The sequence below is a fragment of the Rhipicephalus microplus genome, chromosome 10 (assembly GCF_043290135.1).
Source record: "Rhipicephalus microplus isolate Deutch F79 chromosome 10, USDA_Rmic, whole genome shotgun sequence".
NCBI lineage: Eukaryota > Metazoa > Arthropoda > Arachnida > Ixodida > Ixodidae > Rhipicephalus > Rhipicephalus microplus.
In genome coordinates this window covers 30,738,729-30,755,169 of record NC_134709.1, presented here as the reverse complement: position 1 = coordinate 30,755,169, position 16,441 = coordinate 30,738,729, and the positions used below count along the sequence as shown (strand labels likewise).

Here is a 16,441-nt window from a genome sequence, read left to right as displayed (position 1 = left end):
CACAGCTAGGGCCACGATGATTCGATCACTGTTGTTTAGTTTCCTTACGTACATAGGTTCGGTTATGCCAATTAAACCCCACACCATAGTTATCTGGGAAAGGAAATTTTTCGATTTCTTTTGGGGTCGTGCCTTTCATTTTGTGTCGCGCCCCGTGTTGAAGTTGCGTAGGGACGATGGAGGACTAGGTATTCCCGACCTTAGCGTTGTGACCACGGCATTACATGTTAAATGGACACAGGTAGCGCTCTTGATTCAGATATGCTCTTTACTAGAAGCTTCGCGTCTTATTTCCTGAGCACCAGGCTGAGGTTGTTCTCGCCTGGGGCATTTTCGAATTCCGTGCCTCGGGCGAGAACGCCTTCTGCCTTCTATGCAGGGGCTGCTTCTACTTTGGCCCGTCTCCAAGAGGTCGACCCCGAGATTGATTTAGTTTCGATCGAACTTCGCGAGTTAGTCAATAGACTCGCTCCGGAGTTACCTGAACGCTATAGAGAACATGACCTGTCCCAACACAGTCCTAACTGGTGGTTAAATACTTCCAGTTTCCTGGACGCCAAGCGCGCTACATTCATTTATCTCCTGGCCAGAGATTGCCTGTCTCTAAAGTTCAGGCCCTTCACAAGAATTGCTCAACGAGGAGCGTGCCTTTTTTGTGGCCCTATGGAGGACCTGGTTCATGTGTTCTCTCAGTGCGCACTACTAGCGGCCTTCCATCGAAGGATAGCTAGCTTGTTTGGCCACCCAGGTGTTCCTTTCAACACCGTTCGTTTTCTTCATTCCCTGTCGCGACAAGCGGCTAAGCAATACGTGCTTCTGCTTGTTGAGTGCTCCTACCAAGTGTGGGTGGCACGGTGCTGTGCCGTCTTTGACGGCAAGTGACCCGGGCTTCACGAAGTGCTTGCAAAAGTACGGAAGGAGGTCTGGTTCGTTCTCCACCGAGAGTGGCAGCGCCTAGGTGCAAAGAAGTTTTATGAGATGTGACACCGTCCGGCAGTGATTTTCAGTGAGGCAGGAGGGCAGGTAACCATCAACTTTTAATGATGGCTTTCTCTAAGGCTCGACGACTAGGCCTAGTGAGCCAGTCGCCCCCGAGTTTGGTCTGTATGGTCTTTCACCCGAGCTTTGCATGTGCTAAGGTGATCCTGTCACCTTGTCGGGATTTACCCGCAAGGTCCGTGTTGGCCCCTTCTGCAGGCTCGGCAACTCTACTCGTCGAAGCGGAAAGTGGCTCCCTTCTTCGAGAAGGACTAAGCCGGCTTCCAGCCGTGCCGGTTTCCGTGGGTACGTTTGGTTTTCGTGCAGCGGCACTGGCCTCTGCACCAAATAGTAGTCCCGTAGACCCAACAGGACGGATTGTGTCTCACTGTGCCCTTGTGGTGAGGAGACGGGCCGTGACCGCAAAGCGCCTCGCGCTGAGCGATAGCCCATCCGTCCTGAGGGGGTGCCGTCGCAGGCTCTCAGCCGCGCGACAGTGTGAGGGCACGGGCACTTTGGTTGCGGTGACTGATGTTTCCGCGACCGAAAGCAGTCCCGCTGCCACTTTTTTGGGTACGTCCGCTTTGCGTGCGGTGACGAGAGCCACCGTGCAGAAGGGTAGCCCCTGTGTCAAGTCTCGCTGGGCCCTAGCGGTCAGGAGACGGGCCATGACCGCAGCGCACCCCACGCGCTGCGATAGTCCACCTTGCCAGGGTACGTTCACTTTATGCGTTGCGACCGAAGTTGCTTTGCCGAAGGGTAGTCCCTTTGTGGGGCCTCCCTGGCTTGTACGCCGGGAGGCAGGCCGCGTCTGTTTGGCGCCTGGCGCCGAACGGTGGCCCCCTTGCCAGGGCATGGCCGTCTGCCTGAAACAAATCGTCTCCCCCCCACACGACCCTGGGGGGGAGGAAGTGCCGGGACAGACGTAGGATGGTGGGTTGATGAGTTAAGTGTGACTCTGGGACAAAGCGCTTCGGCGCCGCGTCTCCTTCCTATCTGACGACGGCACGATGTACTCTAAATCGTTAAACACTTTTTCTAAACACACATCGGGGTAGTAGCCCTATGTCCAAAGCTAAATTTCACGGGACGGCTTAAGGCTCTCCCATAATAGAGCACCTGGTGCACTATTATGGGTTGTGGAACTAGCTATAGCTCCCTATGACGTTCGCTCGTGTCACGATCTGCGCCGTACAACAACGCTAGGTAATCGGGACGGCATTATGCTCTCCCATAGTAGAGTACGATGTACTCTAAATCGTTAAACACTTTGTCTAAACACACATCGGGGTAGTAACCCTATGTACAAAGCTAAATTTCACGGGACGGCTTAAGGCTCTCCCATAATAGAGCACCAGGTGCTCTAAATCATAAGCCAATGTTTCTAAACACACGTGTTTTTAAAGTAAAATCTGTGTAACAAAAGCCTGCCCATCGTTCAGGGTGTATCTAGTGTGAGGCTCATGGGATGGCTTTGAGCCGTCACATAGTAGAGTACCTAGTACTCTGAATCGTTACAAACATTTTTTTTCTTAACACATGTCGACAAAGGGCCTGGTAATCTGTGTCGGTACGGCCTCGTCAAGTGTGAGGCCAAAGTTATGGCTTTCAGCTCTCCTAAAGTAGTGTACCGAGCACTCAAAATCGTTAACCACTTTTCTAAACACACACAATAAAATGTTAACGTACCGTAACTAGACCGGGAAAGCTCAACGCTCTCATTTAGTAGAGTAGTATACCGTGCTCTAAACCGTCGATATTTTGTTCAAAAGGCATCCAAGACATCCTTGGTCCCGGGACAGAGAATGGCTCTCGCACAGTAGTGCTCCAGCGTTCACAAGGTATATCAAACAACCTGCCACTGAAAGGAACACATTAGGTTTTTGTGCAACCACCACGTGTAGCTGTGGCTGTGGGCGTGGCGATATTTGTTTTGCTATGCTGTTGCATGGGTTGTATTTTTTACATAGTGCCGTTGTGTGAAATATTTGGTGGTGTAGCGAATCATTATTTTCTTGCTGCACGTTTGTCGTAGCATTGTGTTGCGTTTCATATTTGGTTTGGCGTATGAAAAGAAAGAAAGAAAGAAAGAAAAGGGACGATATATTCGGATGCAAAAATATCCGCAGGCGCACACGTAATCCTGATGTATATGCACTCAATACAATGCACTCAATCTATGCTGACCCCTGAAACGAGACGGACACCGAATGGGACGTTTACGCGCACATTCTCGCGCTATAACTATCGTCGGGACGTTTACGTTCGTGAAATCGGGAACTAGGACGACGGAACCAATAGTAGAGACATCTAGCGACAGTGTGTGTAACTGCAATGAACTCTGGGAGAGCGGGAAAACATTTGAATGTTTAAACGTGAATGGTACGTAATTGACGAATTTGATACGCTTGGACAGACCGTTACTCTAACTAAAGTTTTGGAAGGTACAAATGTTATAACTGAAACTATGCATGCAGGTTGTAGCATATGATTACAGCACATTGTTGCTAGCCTGCAAAAAGGCCGACCTAGACTTCTCATCGGAAATGCATGAAAATAAGAGATCGAGACATTCAGTACGGTGTATCTTATATGCTACTATGAGACGCTATCATCAAAACCACTTTGTAACAAAAAAAAATACGATGCATGTTTTCTAACTCACTTTCTCTCTCTCTCTCTCTCTCTCTCTCTCTCTCTCTCTCTCTCTCTCTCTATGTTCCGGCGACATTAGGAGGATGCCCGAATTGTCTTTCTCCAGGTCAGCTCAGAAAGTCAATGTAACGAAGCACGTAATGAGGTACACTGAAGAACTACTTTCAAAGCTCATGAGCGCATCTTTTTGCGTTTTCGATGCACGCGGTGCAAGATGTTCCAGCACCCCAGAAGCAATTGTTATATGTAAAAGAGACGACCTAGAATTGATCCGTCGACTGGACGCCTTACACGTGCCTATAGAGCTTACACCTCACAAGAGTAGCTCATCTGCGTGCCATAAAGATCGAGGACATATACAATAGGCTCAAGAACACGCCAGCTTTTCGAGTCGGTTTGTAACCGAAGAATTCGTCACAAACAAGAAACAAAAAAAAGCATGTCTTTGTTTACATATTCTGGAGATCTTGAAAGAAAGCAACATCTCGTGGAGAAATAAAGCCTCAACGTCACTTATCGTATTTCGAGAAGAGCCTCTTTTTTTTTTTACCTAGTGTAAACGCATAAACAAGGCAGGGGTATCTCAAGTATCTTCCCTTGAGATTTTCCTTTCGTGGTATTTGAAATGCTTGATTAATAAATATAACGCACTCTCTGTGAAACGAACTCTGAAATCCGCAGTCATCCCAAAGAGCACAAACAAAGTCCAAAAGTGAAAGCAGCTTTCAGTTTCAGAAGGCATGCGTATAGTGCACGTGCTTTCTGAATTTTCGCCAGTTACTGTGACATCCTGCAAACATTTATCGTGCATGGCTATGAATGGCAAAGTACATAAAGAATGATCGACTATTGGACATTATTGAAGTCGAAGATTTGATGGGTGAAAGTAAAGTACGAGCCGACTGCTGTACTACGACTGTTAAAATGTATACCGCTAACAAACGCGGACGAAGAAGAGACAACAATACACGCACTATTTTTCAAGTTTTATGGCTTTTAATTGCAAAACTTCACCTCCAAACATAAGCGTGTTTTTCATGCACGCAATAATGAAAGGCTGTTTCTAACAGGTATACATGGTGGCAAACAGAGCCCAAGAAAGGCACTATTCGAAACATCCGGGGGTCGTTACATTCGGCTTGAAACGCGCATCTAGTCACTTCCGTTTTAATTTCGAAGATGAGAGGATATTCAATGTGCAGCATGCGTTGTAGGGATTACAGAAATATTGCGAGATGAAAATATGAACGTATAAGGTCGCAGCGGAGCTCTGTAGCCAAGCAGGCGCGCCTGTCATCTTTGTGACAGATTGAGCAGCTGTGTTTGTTTTATTTGTGTGTTTGTTTAGTTCAAACAAAAGTCCGCAGTGAGTGCTGTGGTCCTTCTGGTAGTCCTCGCTAAGCTTGATTGAGTAAACAGGACAAACGACATTCCCGTGCTTGCTTGTCTGAGCTGAGGGCACAACTATACATAGCGGCCAAATCAAAAGAGAGAAGGAAAGAAATGTCATGAAGGTTAAAGGGTCAACAAAAGACTCGTTATGGTGGCCTCTTGAAAGCTTTATTTCGTCGTGAATTTCACGGTAACATGTTTATAATAAAATATCTGGAGTCTCACGTCCCAAAACCAGGACGTGGTTGAGGAACAACGTAGTGAACGGCTCCGAAATTTTTGACCATGTGATGTCCTTTAACGTGCACTGAGATCGCACAGTACAAGGGCCTTTTCCATACCGCCTCCATCGAAATGTGACCATCACGGCTGGAATCGAACCCGCGACCTCCGGCTCAGCATCTGAGCACCCTAGCTACTGTTCCACCGAGGCGGAATCCGCGGTAGCAGTTCGATTACGAAGGGAAAAACGAAGGAAGTGTATCTTCTGAGTTTCAAAAGGAAAATCTACGCATGGATACGTTTTATTGTTTTAGGTAATTTAAATTTCGCAATCAGTACTAGCACTCGTACCGCGAGAAGGTGCTTCACAAGCCGTAACATTCACAAAAGAAAAAAACAGATATACTGGCATAGGCGACGCCGCGACTCGGCTTGTCATTGCGCGTGTTATTGTTGCGTCGTGTTAATGTCAAAAGGGAATATTAGTGGAAATAGTCAAGGCAGAACTTGCCGGCTAAGATGGTTAGCTTAGTTATAAATAAGACTCTTTCGCATGACTTCTCGGGCAAATATTATCAGGCATTATTATTTCTTTTTTACGCAGTGAGCAGTTTAATTTCAGCAAACACTCACAAGAAAACTGCGTTCCATACACTGCCTAATTACCAACGCAAAAACAGATCATAACGTCTAATTGCAAGCACAGAGACGTTCTGATTTAACTGACAACAGGTATTTTTATTGGACCAAAGCACATCTATGGTACTTTACGCGTTATAATGTCGCCAGAGCAGGACATAGTTACTCACTTATTACGTTTTCTATCTCTAATGAAAAAACAAGAACAGATAATGCATTCTAGCAGGAAAAACACATGGAATGGCAATGTATTTCGCTGCATATTTTTCATTGAATGCCGACAGCACCATCTTGAGCTGAGCAGCGAAGCCTAAGCCTCTTTCTCTCTCTCTCTCTGTGTGTGTGTGTGTGTGTGTGTGTGTGTGCGTGTGCGTGTGCGTGTGTGTGTGTGTGTGTGTGCGTGTGCGTGTGCGTGTGTGCGTGCGTGTGCGTGTGTGCGTGCGTGTGCGTGTGTGTGTGCGTGTGTGTGTGCGTGTGTGTGTGCGTGTGTGTGTGCGTGTGTGTGTGCGTGTGTGTGTGCGTGTGTGTGTGCGTGTGTGTGTGTGTGTGCGTGTGTGTGTGCGTGTGTGCGTGCGTGTGTGCGTGCGCGCGCGTGTGTGTGTGTGTGTGTGTGTGTGTGTGTGTGTGTGTGTGTGTGTGTGTGTGTGTGTGTGTGTGTGTGTTGCAATGGGGATTAATAACGCCATGAAACATCGTACTGGTTTAACCAACCCATTCGTTTTCATGTGTATGCGGCTACCGTAACACTGTTTGTTTAGTTGTCATACATAAAAAACACGACGCTTAAAAGTCCAATATGGCGGCACTCAGACCCGCTGGTGTTATTCTTGGAATTCATGAAAGAAGTGTACGCCCGCTGCAATCTGAACGAGTACACAATCCGCAAATGAAGACGTGCTGATCGGCTCTGCTTGAGATCTCGAAGGCTTTGCTTTCGCTGAATGTATGCGCCGGAAGTATTTGCGGAGCCGGAAACTTGTCATTTCGGGGCTATGATTTTTATTCTCAACGCGCATTCGAATTGGGTACTTGCCTTTTATACCGGTGCCGATCGCTGTGGTTGTGTTCCTCACAGCATTGAACATGAATTTTGGAGCCGCCACAGCCGTCGACGGGAGACCTGTAAATGAAGGCACCGATATCAGACGCCCGATCGGGGCTCCTTCGCGTTGGGACGTATAGGATTAGCGCAATGACGGTGAACGCAACACCGCCGTAACTCATGATCTCCGCTTAATTTAAGTTAACTTTTTTTAAAGTGAACTCCAGAGGTTCGTGGTGCACAGCTCCATCCAATCGCATAAGGCGAAGTACTCGATTTTACAGTATTCTTGCAATTATTGACAGAGTTTTTAAAATAGCAATGATTGATATGCGGGTTTCAACGTCCCAAAACACCATTTGATCACGCCAGCTTAAGTGTTCGCACAAAACACGAAAGCTGAATAAAATGTGTAAGGTGATTTTCTCTCTTAAGTACTGAACCCTTGCTTTATTTAATTTCTCTATGTATGCTGTACACTGCCTTTGTTGGACTAAACATTATTCATACTATACACGACCCCTTTGTCAAAGATCGAACAGTAGTATATGACGATAGTTAGAGCGCGAGAACAGAACGACGACAAAGAGACAAGGACACGAGGGCTAATTAGCGCTCGTGTCCTTCTTGTCTCTTTGTCCCCGTTCTGTTCTCGCGCTCTAGCCATCGTCATGCCATTCCAACTAGCCCAAGCTGCCACACTTCTAAGTAGTACAGGGTTTTGTTTGACTTATATGCCACTGGTAATAAATACTACCCTTCTCTGGGATTCGTGTCTGCCCTCATTTGCCAAGTCATACCTGTCCGGTCATTTTATTTTTTCGAGGTGTAATGGCCGCGCAATTTTTATGGCGATAATGGTGGCCTGAGGCTCCTGATGCTGCATTGCAAGAACTGTTCGCTTCACGCGTCTTCGGCAAAGCTAGGGACGAAAGAGAGAGATAAAGAAGGGATATAGGAAGAGTGGGGCGCTTAACTTGACTATACGATCAGTTCGCTACCCTATACATGGGGAGGGAAATAGGAGAGTAAAAGAGGGAGAGAAAAGGAAAGACGCAGTTCCCAACGCGCATGCAGTCGTGCAGGGTTTCGCCCGCCGTCGCTCAGTGATGTTGCCTTCAGCGGGTCATTGCGAGACACACTTCATCACTCCATTTTGATTTCGTTTTTCTTCGTCCATTGTGAAGCATGCTGTCCTCTAACCTCTATAGCACAGTAAACTTTTGTACAACCTTAAGGGTGTATACGGGCTTGTCGCCAGACGGACACCTCAAGGGTGTAATTGGCTGATTCTGAACACCCTAAATGAAGGGTGTCCAGCAAAATTGAAAGTAGGGTGTTAGAGTGTTCTTACACTTAAACAACCTGCTACCAGGGTGTTAGAAGGGCGTGTGACACCTGCTATACCACTATCACAGAACCTCGGACGGGTATACTAATCTATACAGGGAGAAGTGGGCCACTGTGATAATAACTTCTCCTCCTCCCCCCACCATCAGCGGGAGAGAGAAACTAGATAAGAAAACAAGTTGAAGCTAGTAATACTGCAGCCCCCACAAGTGTTACAGGTGCCGTATATGCTGGTCAATTATCGATCGGACTTACCGGCGACCACTCCGACGACGGGAGACGCGACGTTCCTGGTCGCCTCCAGCAGCGCCCCTGGTGCCGAGGCGACGGTGCGAGTTAGCACATTGTCCGTCAGAGGGGCCGCCACGTCCCTCACTCTATCCAGAGCGCTTCTCGCTAATGAAAACATCTCACCCCTGTAATCGGCAGTTCCTTCCGCGTCGTAACTTATCGAAACACTTCCTAATAAAAACGAGAAACGAAACAGGCGTTCCTACTATCACTGGAGTCACGCGGCGCGAACCTCTTCCAAACGACACTGAAAGTGTCGGCGCGACCAATCTCGAACGACAGCATTCGTTTATTCGCTTTTTCGAAGGATACGTTTCTTGTCCGACTGGGCCATCGGTCACTGAGAGTCCTCGCGGTCAAGCGGTGGCATTGTTTTGAAAGCGCGCGCACTCGAACAATGGCATCTACGTATACATAGGTGCACGCATTTCCCCGAGTAAAAAAAAAACACACACTCACACAATGTATATTCCGAGTGTCCGCGATGTATACAGTGGGGTGCATCTGCATGCGTCACTTCTCCCGAACGCCAGATATAGCGATTCATTTCTCCTTGCGCACTCTGGACTCATGTGTCCCATATGTACAGAAGAGATGATTTTGTGCAGCTGGTTTGCATAATCAATGGTGCGACGACGGCGCCTTGCCTATCAGTCCCTGCAATGTGGCCTTCGGGGGAGCGCTCCTCCATATGTCTCATGCATCGTCGCCGCGTCGTCTGTTCGGTCTCTCTCTCTCTCTCTCTCTCTCTCTTTGTGTGTGTGTGTGTGTGTGTGTGTGTGCGTGCGCGTGCGCGTGCGCGCTTAATTAAGCGCTACAAAAATACGGGTTAGAGTGAGACAGAAGGTTAGGTGGGCAGATGAGATTAAGAAGTTTGCGGGTATAAATTGGCAGCAGCAAGCACAGGACCGAGTTAACTGGCGGAACATGGGAGAGGCCTTTGTCCTGCAGTGGACGTAGTCAGTCTGATGATGATGATGACGACGACAAAAATACGTTTTACGTTTTCATGCGAAAGCTCCGGGAACAAGCCAACACGACGCCACCAGCGGATGTGGTTTCCTCCTGCCTCGAATTCAATCACGTTGCCGCCGTGCGCTGTGCGGTCCTATTTCTAAATCTACACCGTTGCTTCCTTTGTATTTGTGGCCTAGCCGAAGCTTTGGGAGTGACGTATGCCCGTCGGCGTTCTCGCGGTCTTTCCGAGATCTATTCTCAAATGCTCGAATAAAAGGTTTAGTGGGCGCGTTCTTAAGAAGCAAAGCTGGTCTCAGTAATAAAGAAAGAAAAAAATATATGTGATACTCTGTCTTATCAGAGATGTCACAAAGCGACAGCCCATTTCAGCATTCACATTCTTCCTGTGATTGCAGTGAGAAAATATCAAGCGCGATTTGCAATTGAATAGAGTCCGCTACTACGCTGGCTTGTAACCACATGCAGATGCTGGCAGTTGTGAATGAGCAGTTAAAGGCATACACCAAGAATGCGAAGTTGAATAAGCTTATCGCTACTGCAATGTCGTAGTACACGTCAAACAAGTGCTAATGTCTCGACCCCCCCCCCCCTTTTTTTTTTGCTGTCTCAATCTAAAATCAAGTTTCAGGCGATTCAGGAAACTCTCACTTGAGTGAACTTCAAGAAAACTAAAAGATAATTCGCTTAACTGATAGTTCACTAAACTGAATATTCACTAGAATATGAAGCAGCATTGGGCCTTGCAGTTGTCATGTCATCTGTGAAATTCAATATATATTGAGAATTCATTTACTTTCATTCGAACTAGTGTCCATAATATTTTACATATACATTGATGCTTTTGGCAATATCTAAACGTTTTGCATTGAGCGATAGTTATCGTTTACAACTAAGGCTCGTACTTTATAGCTTTATTAATACAAGTACGACAAACTTTATCCCTTTATATAGCATTACTATGGTTTGAAGCAGCACTGAAGATCAATGCATAGCGTTTCTAAGCAATGCTACTAAACTTCAGGTTCAACGGAAAAAGAAAAAAAAAAAACTGGTTCTGCAAGTGTCGCAAGCCAGTCTTGCTTGCAAGACTTGCTAAACAAATCTGGAAAAACTGCAAAAAAAAAAAGAGACGATGTATTTATTTTTGAATACTTTTGACAAGACATATGGCACCGTTTCGATTATGCTGACCAAAATTTCAAGTATATAAATGACTTCGTGGTACTCAAACAGAACAACGAAAAGTCCGGAGAAGTTGTAAAGGTTATAAAGCTTTTTAACGAACGTAGCATGGGCCTTAATTTCACTACGAAACTTCCTAACAATAAGGAATCCCACTTTCTTTTTAGTTTTGGGGCATATCTTCTAAGACAGAACATATTTGTTGGCGTTAGCGTCCAAGAAACGTTAAACTAGTGTTGGGGGATGCGTGTTGAGAAACAAAATTGGAAGGTTTGCAGCAACCGCTTGGTCCCGTTAAATGAGTAATTTGCCGTTTAGTAGGTATCACGGTGAGCCAGTACTGTTTCTCAGAAAATCTCGCTACAAAAAAAAAAAAAACGGGTGTTAAAAAATAGACAGTGGAGGTGCCGGGGATCGAACCCGGGGCCTTTCACATGCAAAGCGAACGCTCTACCACTGAGCTACACCCCCGTATATACGAATGGCTGCTTTTAGAGCGCACGTGTGAACCAGATTGCTGATGTACAGATGGCTGCACGGTGCCGCAGACGTATTGCAAGCAGCGTTCGACGCCGCACACGAAAATTAAGACGACGTGCGATTACGTTAGTCTTTCGTCGGCTTCGAGCAGCTTATCGAGCAGTCCTTTACACGTATAGGTCGAATAAACCCACTGTTCGTTGTTGCTGGCTCGGGGACTGGCAGGAAGCCGCCGAGGTTCGTTTCGGGCAACAACCCTGAGAAACAAATGTCGGCTGCGGCCACAGATGCGCCAACACCACCTAGACTATTCAATAGTCTAGGTGGTGTTGGGTCTCCCCGAGTGTGCTCGTGATTGTGTGTACCTTCTCATCTTTCTGCAACCTCTTTTCTCCCCTTTATCCCTTCCCCAGTGCAGGGTAGCAAACCGGATGTGCGTCTGGTTAACCTCCCTGCCTTTCCTTGCATCTTTATCTCTCTCTCTCTCTCTAGGTGGTGTTGGATGCGCGCGGCGCGCCTGCCCTTCCCCCAGTGAAAGACTTGTGCTATAGCTGGTTTCTATTGGAGCCGTAAATACTTTTCGTCGGCAAATGTAAACACCACGCCTATAACAGGTTAAAGGTTCGACGTAGCTACCCGAAACAATATCTTTTCCTGAACATCAATGGGAAAATCTTTGACGAAGTTCAACCGGGACGTTTCAAATTCTGGACCTAAACCCAGCGACTTGAACGCGTGTCTGCATAGTGAAGAAACGAATAGGAAGCACAGTTGCGATTGTACGCCGACAACCCAATCCACGCAGCTTTACGTGTCTTCTTTTAGCGGGATGGCTCAGTGCTATCCCATAGTTGAGTACGAAGTACTCGAAATCGTTAAACATTTTTTCTAAACACATAGGGACGGCCAAGTGCTCTCCCATAGTTGAGTACGATGTACTCGAAATTGTGAATCATTTTTTCGAATCCTTAATACTTTTTCATGGCCTCATGTAAGGTGAGGGTTACGGGACGGCCTCTTGCTCTCCCATATATAGTAGAGGTCTATTTATTATAAATCATAGAGAAACATACTTGCACAAAGAGTAGTCAGTCCCGTAGTGTTCTGTGGCCCAGCTGCTGCGCTGCTTTCAGCGCCACGAGTGGTTGGTCAGACCCGGTATTGTCTTCGGCATACATAAAATAACGTTTTTTTTTTTTGTCTATACGCTGGCATTTGAACCCGTACTCATACGCTCCGAAGGCGAGTGTCTTTACCACTAGGTTACACACCCATGCGTCCTCAAGGGGAATACATGTACTGTACATATAAACCACATGAATGTGCCTCTTTGCGCAAAACAAATGCAGAAAGACAACGCTTTCTAGTGATACTTCACTATAATGTTATAAGGCATTGAATGTCCTAAGCGGAACGTGATGTAGAGTTGATATAGTAAAATTGCCCAAGTTAATAAAATTTCTTCTTTGCGAAAAATTGATGTCAAACTCGGGTATTCGTTGTCCTCTTGAGGAGGCTATTACATATCTCAACAAAGGAGTAAAAGTGAGCGTGGGTGTGCCATCCAGTGATACGCCATCAAGCCACTGGGGCATTTCCTGCAGGGCCGCGAAAAGGCCACAGTGGCTGTTCTTTATATAGCATATTTCTCTATGCTGTAAATCGCTAACAACTCTACCTGAACACATCTTTGTTTGTTTGACGGTCATGTGAAATATTTCGCGGTGAAAGGTAAATATAGTTTTCCCGCTGCATATATCTCGGCATCGTGTGCAACACTTCATGTATTTTGTTTCACATTAAAAAAAAAGGGAATGTTGCAGTACTGTGCACTCCATAATGAACTCTGCAATGCGACGGAAGACTACAAATGTGACGTATGTTTTTTTTTTTTTTTCGAATGTTCATCGGATCAGGCGAGAACGAACGCGGGAGTGACATATAGTTGCAGTAGGGACATCTAGCGACCGTAAGTTGAACTCGTGCATACTCTGAAAAACCGGGAAAGCGTTTAAATGTTTGAACGTAAACGATACGAAAATTATCTATTTTATACACACGGCGAAGCAGTAACTTGAACAAACGTTTTAGAACGTGCAGCTGTATTAAATTTTACAATACAAACACGGTTGTGAGCTATACATTACAGCGTACGAGTGTCGTTGTGAGCCCACATTTATTTAGTACAGGTGCATTATTCCCAAAAAGGCCGGTCTGTGAGTCCTTAAATGCAATGACTGAAATGTGGACTCTGTATCGCATATGTAAATTGGACACACTGTCATCAAAACCACTTTATAATTTATAACAAAACACCGGTGCACGATTTGTTCCTCATTTTACTTATATATATATATATATATATATATATATATATATATATATATATATATATATATATATATATATATATATATTATATGACGTAAGACCTATTGGCAAAGCGTGATAATTAGTTCACTTTGCTAACCTATACAAATCACGGCCTCAAGCGGCTGTTCCTGTTACGACAGATCGCGTCATGTTCAATTCAGCCAATGGCTGATACAGTGACTTTGGCGAGTGCTTTTTGAGCTTGTATCATCAATTGTGCAGAGAGAGATTACTGTGGGAACTTAGTGTAAATGCCAGGCCGCACGCTGCGCTATATTATTTGGCTCGCGTGTTCCCGAAGGCCTCTACTACTGATCAGCAGCGTTTCCTGACCATGCTCAAAAAGTGCAGCAGCACCTTTTTAAAGATTGATTGATTGATATGTGGGGTTTAACGTCCCAAAACCACTATATGATTATGAGAGACGCCGTAGTGGAGGGCTCCGGAAATTTAGACCACCTGGGGTTCTTTAACGTGCACCCAAATCTGAGCACACGGGCCTACAACATTTCCGCCTCCATCGGAAATGCAGCCGCCGCAGCCGGGATTTAAAGAGGCCCTCTTTTTAAAGAGGCCCTCGAACACTTTTCACGACCTCATAGTTTTACTTGTTTTTCTAGCTGTTTGTGTACACAGAAGACTCAAAAGATACGTGCCGCAAGAACGGCAGCGACAGGGACACGCAGCGCAAAGTTATTGTGCGCTATAGAAATATCAAAATAGAATGAAATGGATGCTTGCCCTCAACTCAAATTTCGCGGGCTTACCTGACCGTGTTTCCCTCACCCTATGACGTCGGAAGGCTGTCCAATGAAATGAACTGAAAGCCCTACCGTACAGGAAGCTCGCACGGCATACTGCCCGTAATGCACAGGACGCCGTTGGAGACTCGCTCTCTGGATTTCGTGCCGACCGGTTGTGCCCCCGCGACCTCCGACGACAGCGCAGCCCTGGCCGACATTGCTCCCCCTACGCCATCTCCTGACGCCGACAAGAGCTCTCGCTCAGTGGTGCCCCGTCCTTGGACTCCTGCGACCATGTCCATCTTTCCTATCTCCTCTTTACTTCCGTCGTTTTCTGTCGTTCGCTGTCCCTGCGCCTCGCTCTCTCCTTCCTCTCTCTATCTCTTTACCTTTTAATCCTATCCTTGTAATCCCTCCTTTACCCCCCTCCCTCCTGAGCTACTGTTGAGGTGTCGCACTCTGATGCAGACAGTTACGGGGCTCACTTTTCTTTTCTTTTTTCTTTAAGAATCACACAATAAGGACGCCGTTGCGGTGATAACAAACCATCTGGTACTTGAAAAGGGAATGACACGTGCGAAACGAGCCAGCTCGTGAACGCTTCTATGTTTTGTAGCTTTACTGATCTTTCTTTTTGCGATTGCGTTTTTATATCAACGCTCTTACATCTTTTTGCTTTTAGTTTCTTCAAACAACGGCAGCCGGAGCGTCTCTGGCGGGTTTGCTTCAGCGCCATAGCGTTCAACACATTCTTTGACCAGCTTTGCAGTTTTCTAGCTGGAAAAGTCGGATAGCTTTATTGATCGATTGATATGTGGGAGTTAACGTCCCAAAACCACCATATGGTTATAAGAGACGCCACAGTGGAGGGCTCCGGAAATTTCGACCATCAGCGGGGCGCCGTTAAACCAAAAACGTCTGCAATTTCGAAGCCAATATCGGGATATTGATCAATGGCCATTGTTGCTGCTTTGGCTCCCGCTGCTTCCGGTTTGCTGCTACTAGCGCAGTAAAGCCGGGCAACGTTGTGCATGGCAACAGTGACGTGAGTCGATCCGGTCGGTACGCTTCTTGGGGCGGGTAATTTGAAGTGCGCTAACCCGATGCGGACCACTAAAACATGATTTTATTTCAAAATAGGCCCTTCTTTGGCACCAAAGTAACACTGTGAGGTTTCTGAGCCGCTATTTCAACAATCAACGTCGACTTGATAGTTGCCTTTAGTGTCCCATTAAGGAACACGCGCGCTCGTAGCGGTGGCCGGGCGTCCTAAAATCGGTTGGAAAGAAGGAAGGTTGATGTGCATGTGATGTCCGTACTTATTGCCTCTCAGAATTATTTTACAAATAAAGTGATTTCAATAAACTGTAAAAAATATTTTCTTTGGTTTGTATGCATTTTTATTTCTCATTTTGTTAGTCATGCCCAGCACGGGACTTAGTTGGCCTCTGTTCTTTGCGCTTGCATCCGCTCATCCTTGCCACTCACTCAGCGATATCGCAAGTTAGATCGCTCTCGGTTATCTCGCGCAGTTGGCATGGCGAGTGTGAATACGGGAAAGATAAGGCATTTGATATGGTGTGTGGTGAACAGAGGCTGCAGTGAGCCATGCCGTGCATTTGACGAGGATGGCCAAACCAAGGCATCGCATATTTTGTGCGACTCTGTGGTGTGTTAACCCACGGATTTCTGGTTCGACGAAGGTTCTTTTCAGTTTTCTATTGACAGCAAGTGAGCGCAAGTATCTGTGTCCATTATTTGTACAGGTGTTTATTTTGCATTAGTAGATTATTCAACCCAGTTCTCTGCAAGCCTAACTGTACTAACATAAGCGCAGTGCCGCTAGGCTAAGTTGTCGTACCGGCAGCCTACCTACTGCCGGCAAAATACATTTACACGCGTTTTATGAAGTGGCGAGAGAGATAAGTGCTAGTAAGAAGGATATGGTGAAGGCGAGACAGAAAGTAATGCCTCGCCTTCGAACTCGCTGTGATTTAAAGGGCATTTTGTTGAACTCGCAAAGCAAGAAAAGAGGGTGAGCTGGCGCTGCCAAGGCGGCGCGTCAGCTCGTGACGAGCCTCAATAATGATGATGATGACTAGTCTTCTGCTACGAG

The 16,441-nt window shown here is 46.4% G+C and overlaps 1 protein-coding gene and 1 non-coding gene across 3 annotated transcripts in view; both read right to left on the bottom strand.

Annotated features, from left to right (window-relative positions):
* The window catches only part of LOC142774676 (uncharacterized), a 43,464-nt gene extending 34,296 nt beyond the window's left edge, over positions 1–9,168 (bottom strand). Inside the window, exons 1-2 of one of the 2 annotated variants that reach the window (XM_075875361.1) lie at positions 9,029–9,168; positions 6,920–7,006 (exon numbers count right to left, since the gene is read on the bottom strand). In XM_075875361.1, the coding sequence (XP_075731476.1) occupies positions 6,920–7,006; positions 9,029–9,116 (175 nt within the window). In that variant the 5' untranslated portion in view covers positions 9,117–9,168. Of the gene's footprint in view, positions 1–6,919; positions 7,007–8,533; positions 8,906–9,028 lie in introns of those variants that run through there. The other variant, XM_075875360.1, reaches the window with a different exon arrangement.
* Positions 9,169–11,128: 1,960 nt separating this feature from the next.
* Positions 11,129–11,200, bottom strand: TRNAA-UGC (transfer RNA alanine (anticodon UGC)). Its single transcript has one exon. It is a non-coding gene; the product is annotated as a tRNA-Ala (tRNA).
* Between the last annotated feature and the right edge of the window lie 5,241 nt (positions 11,201–16,441).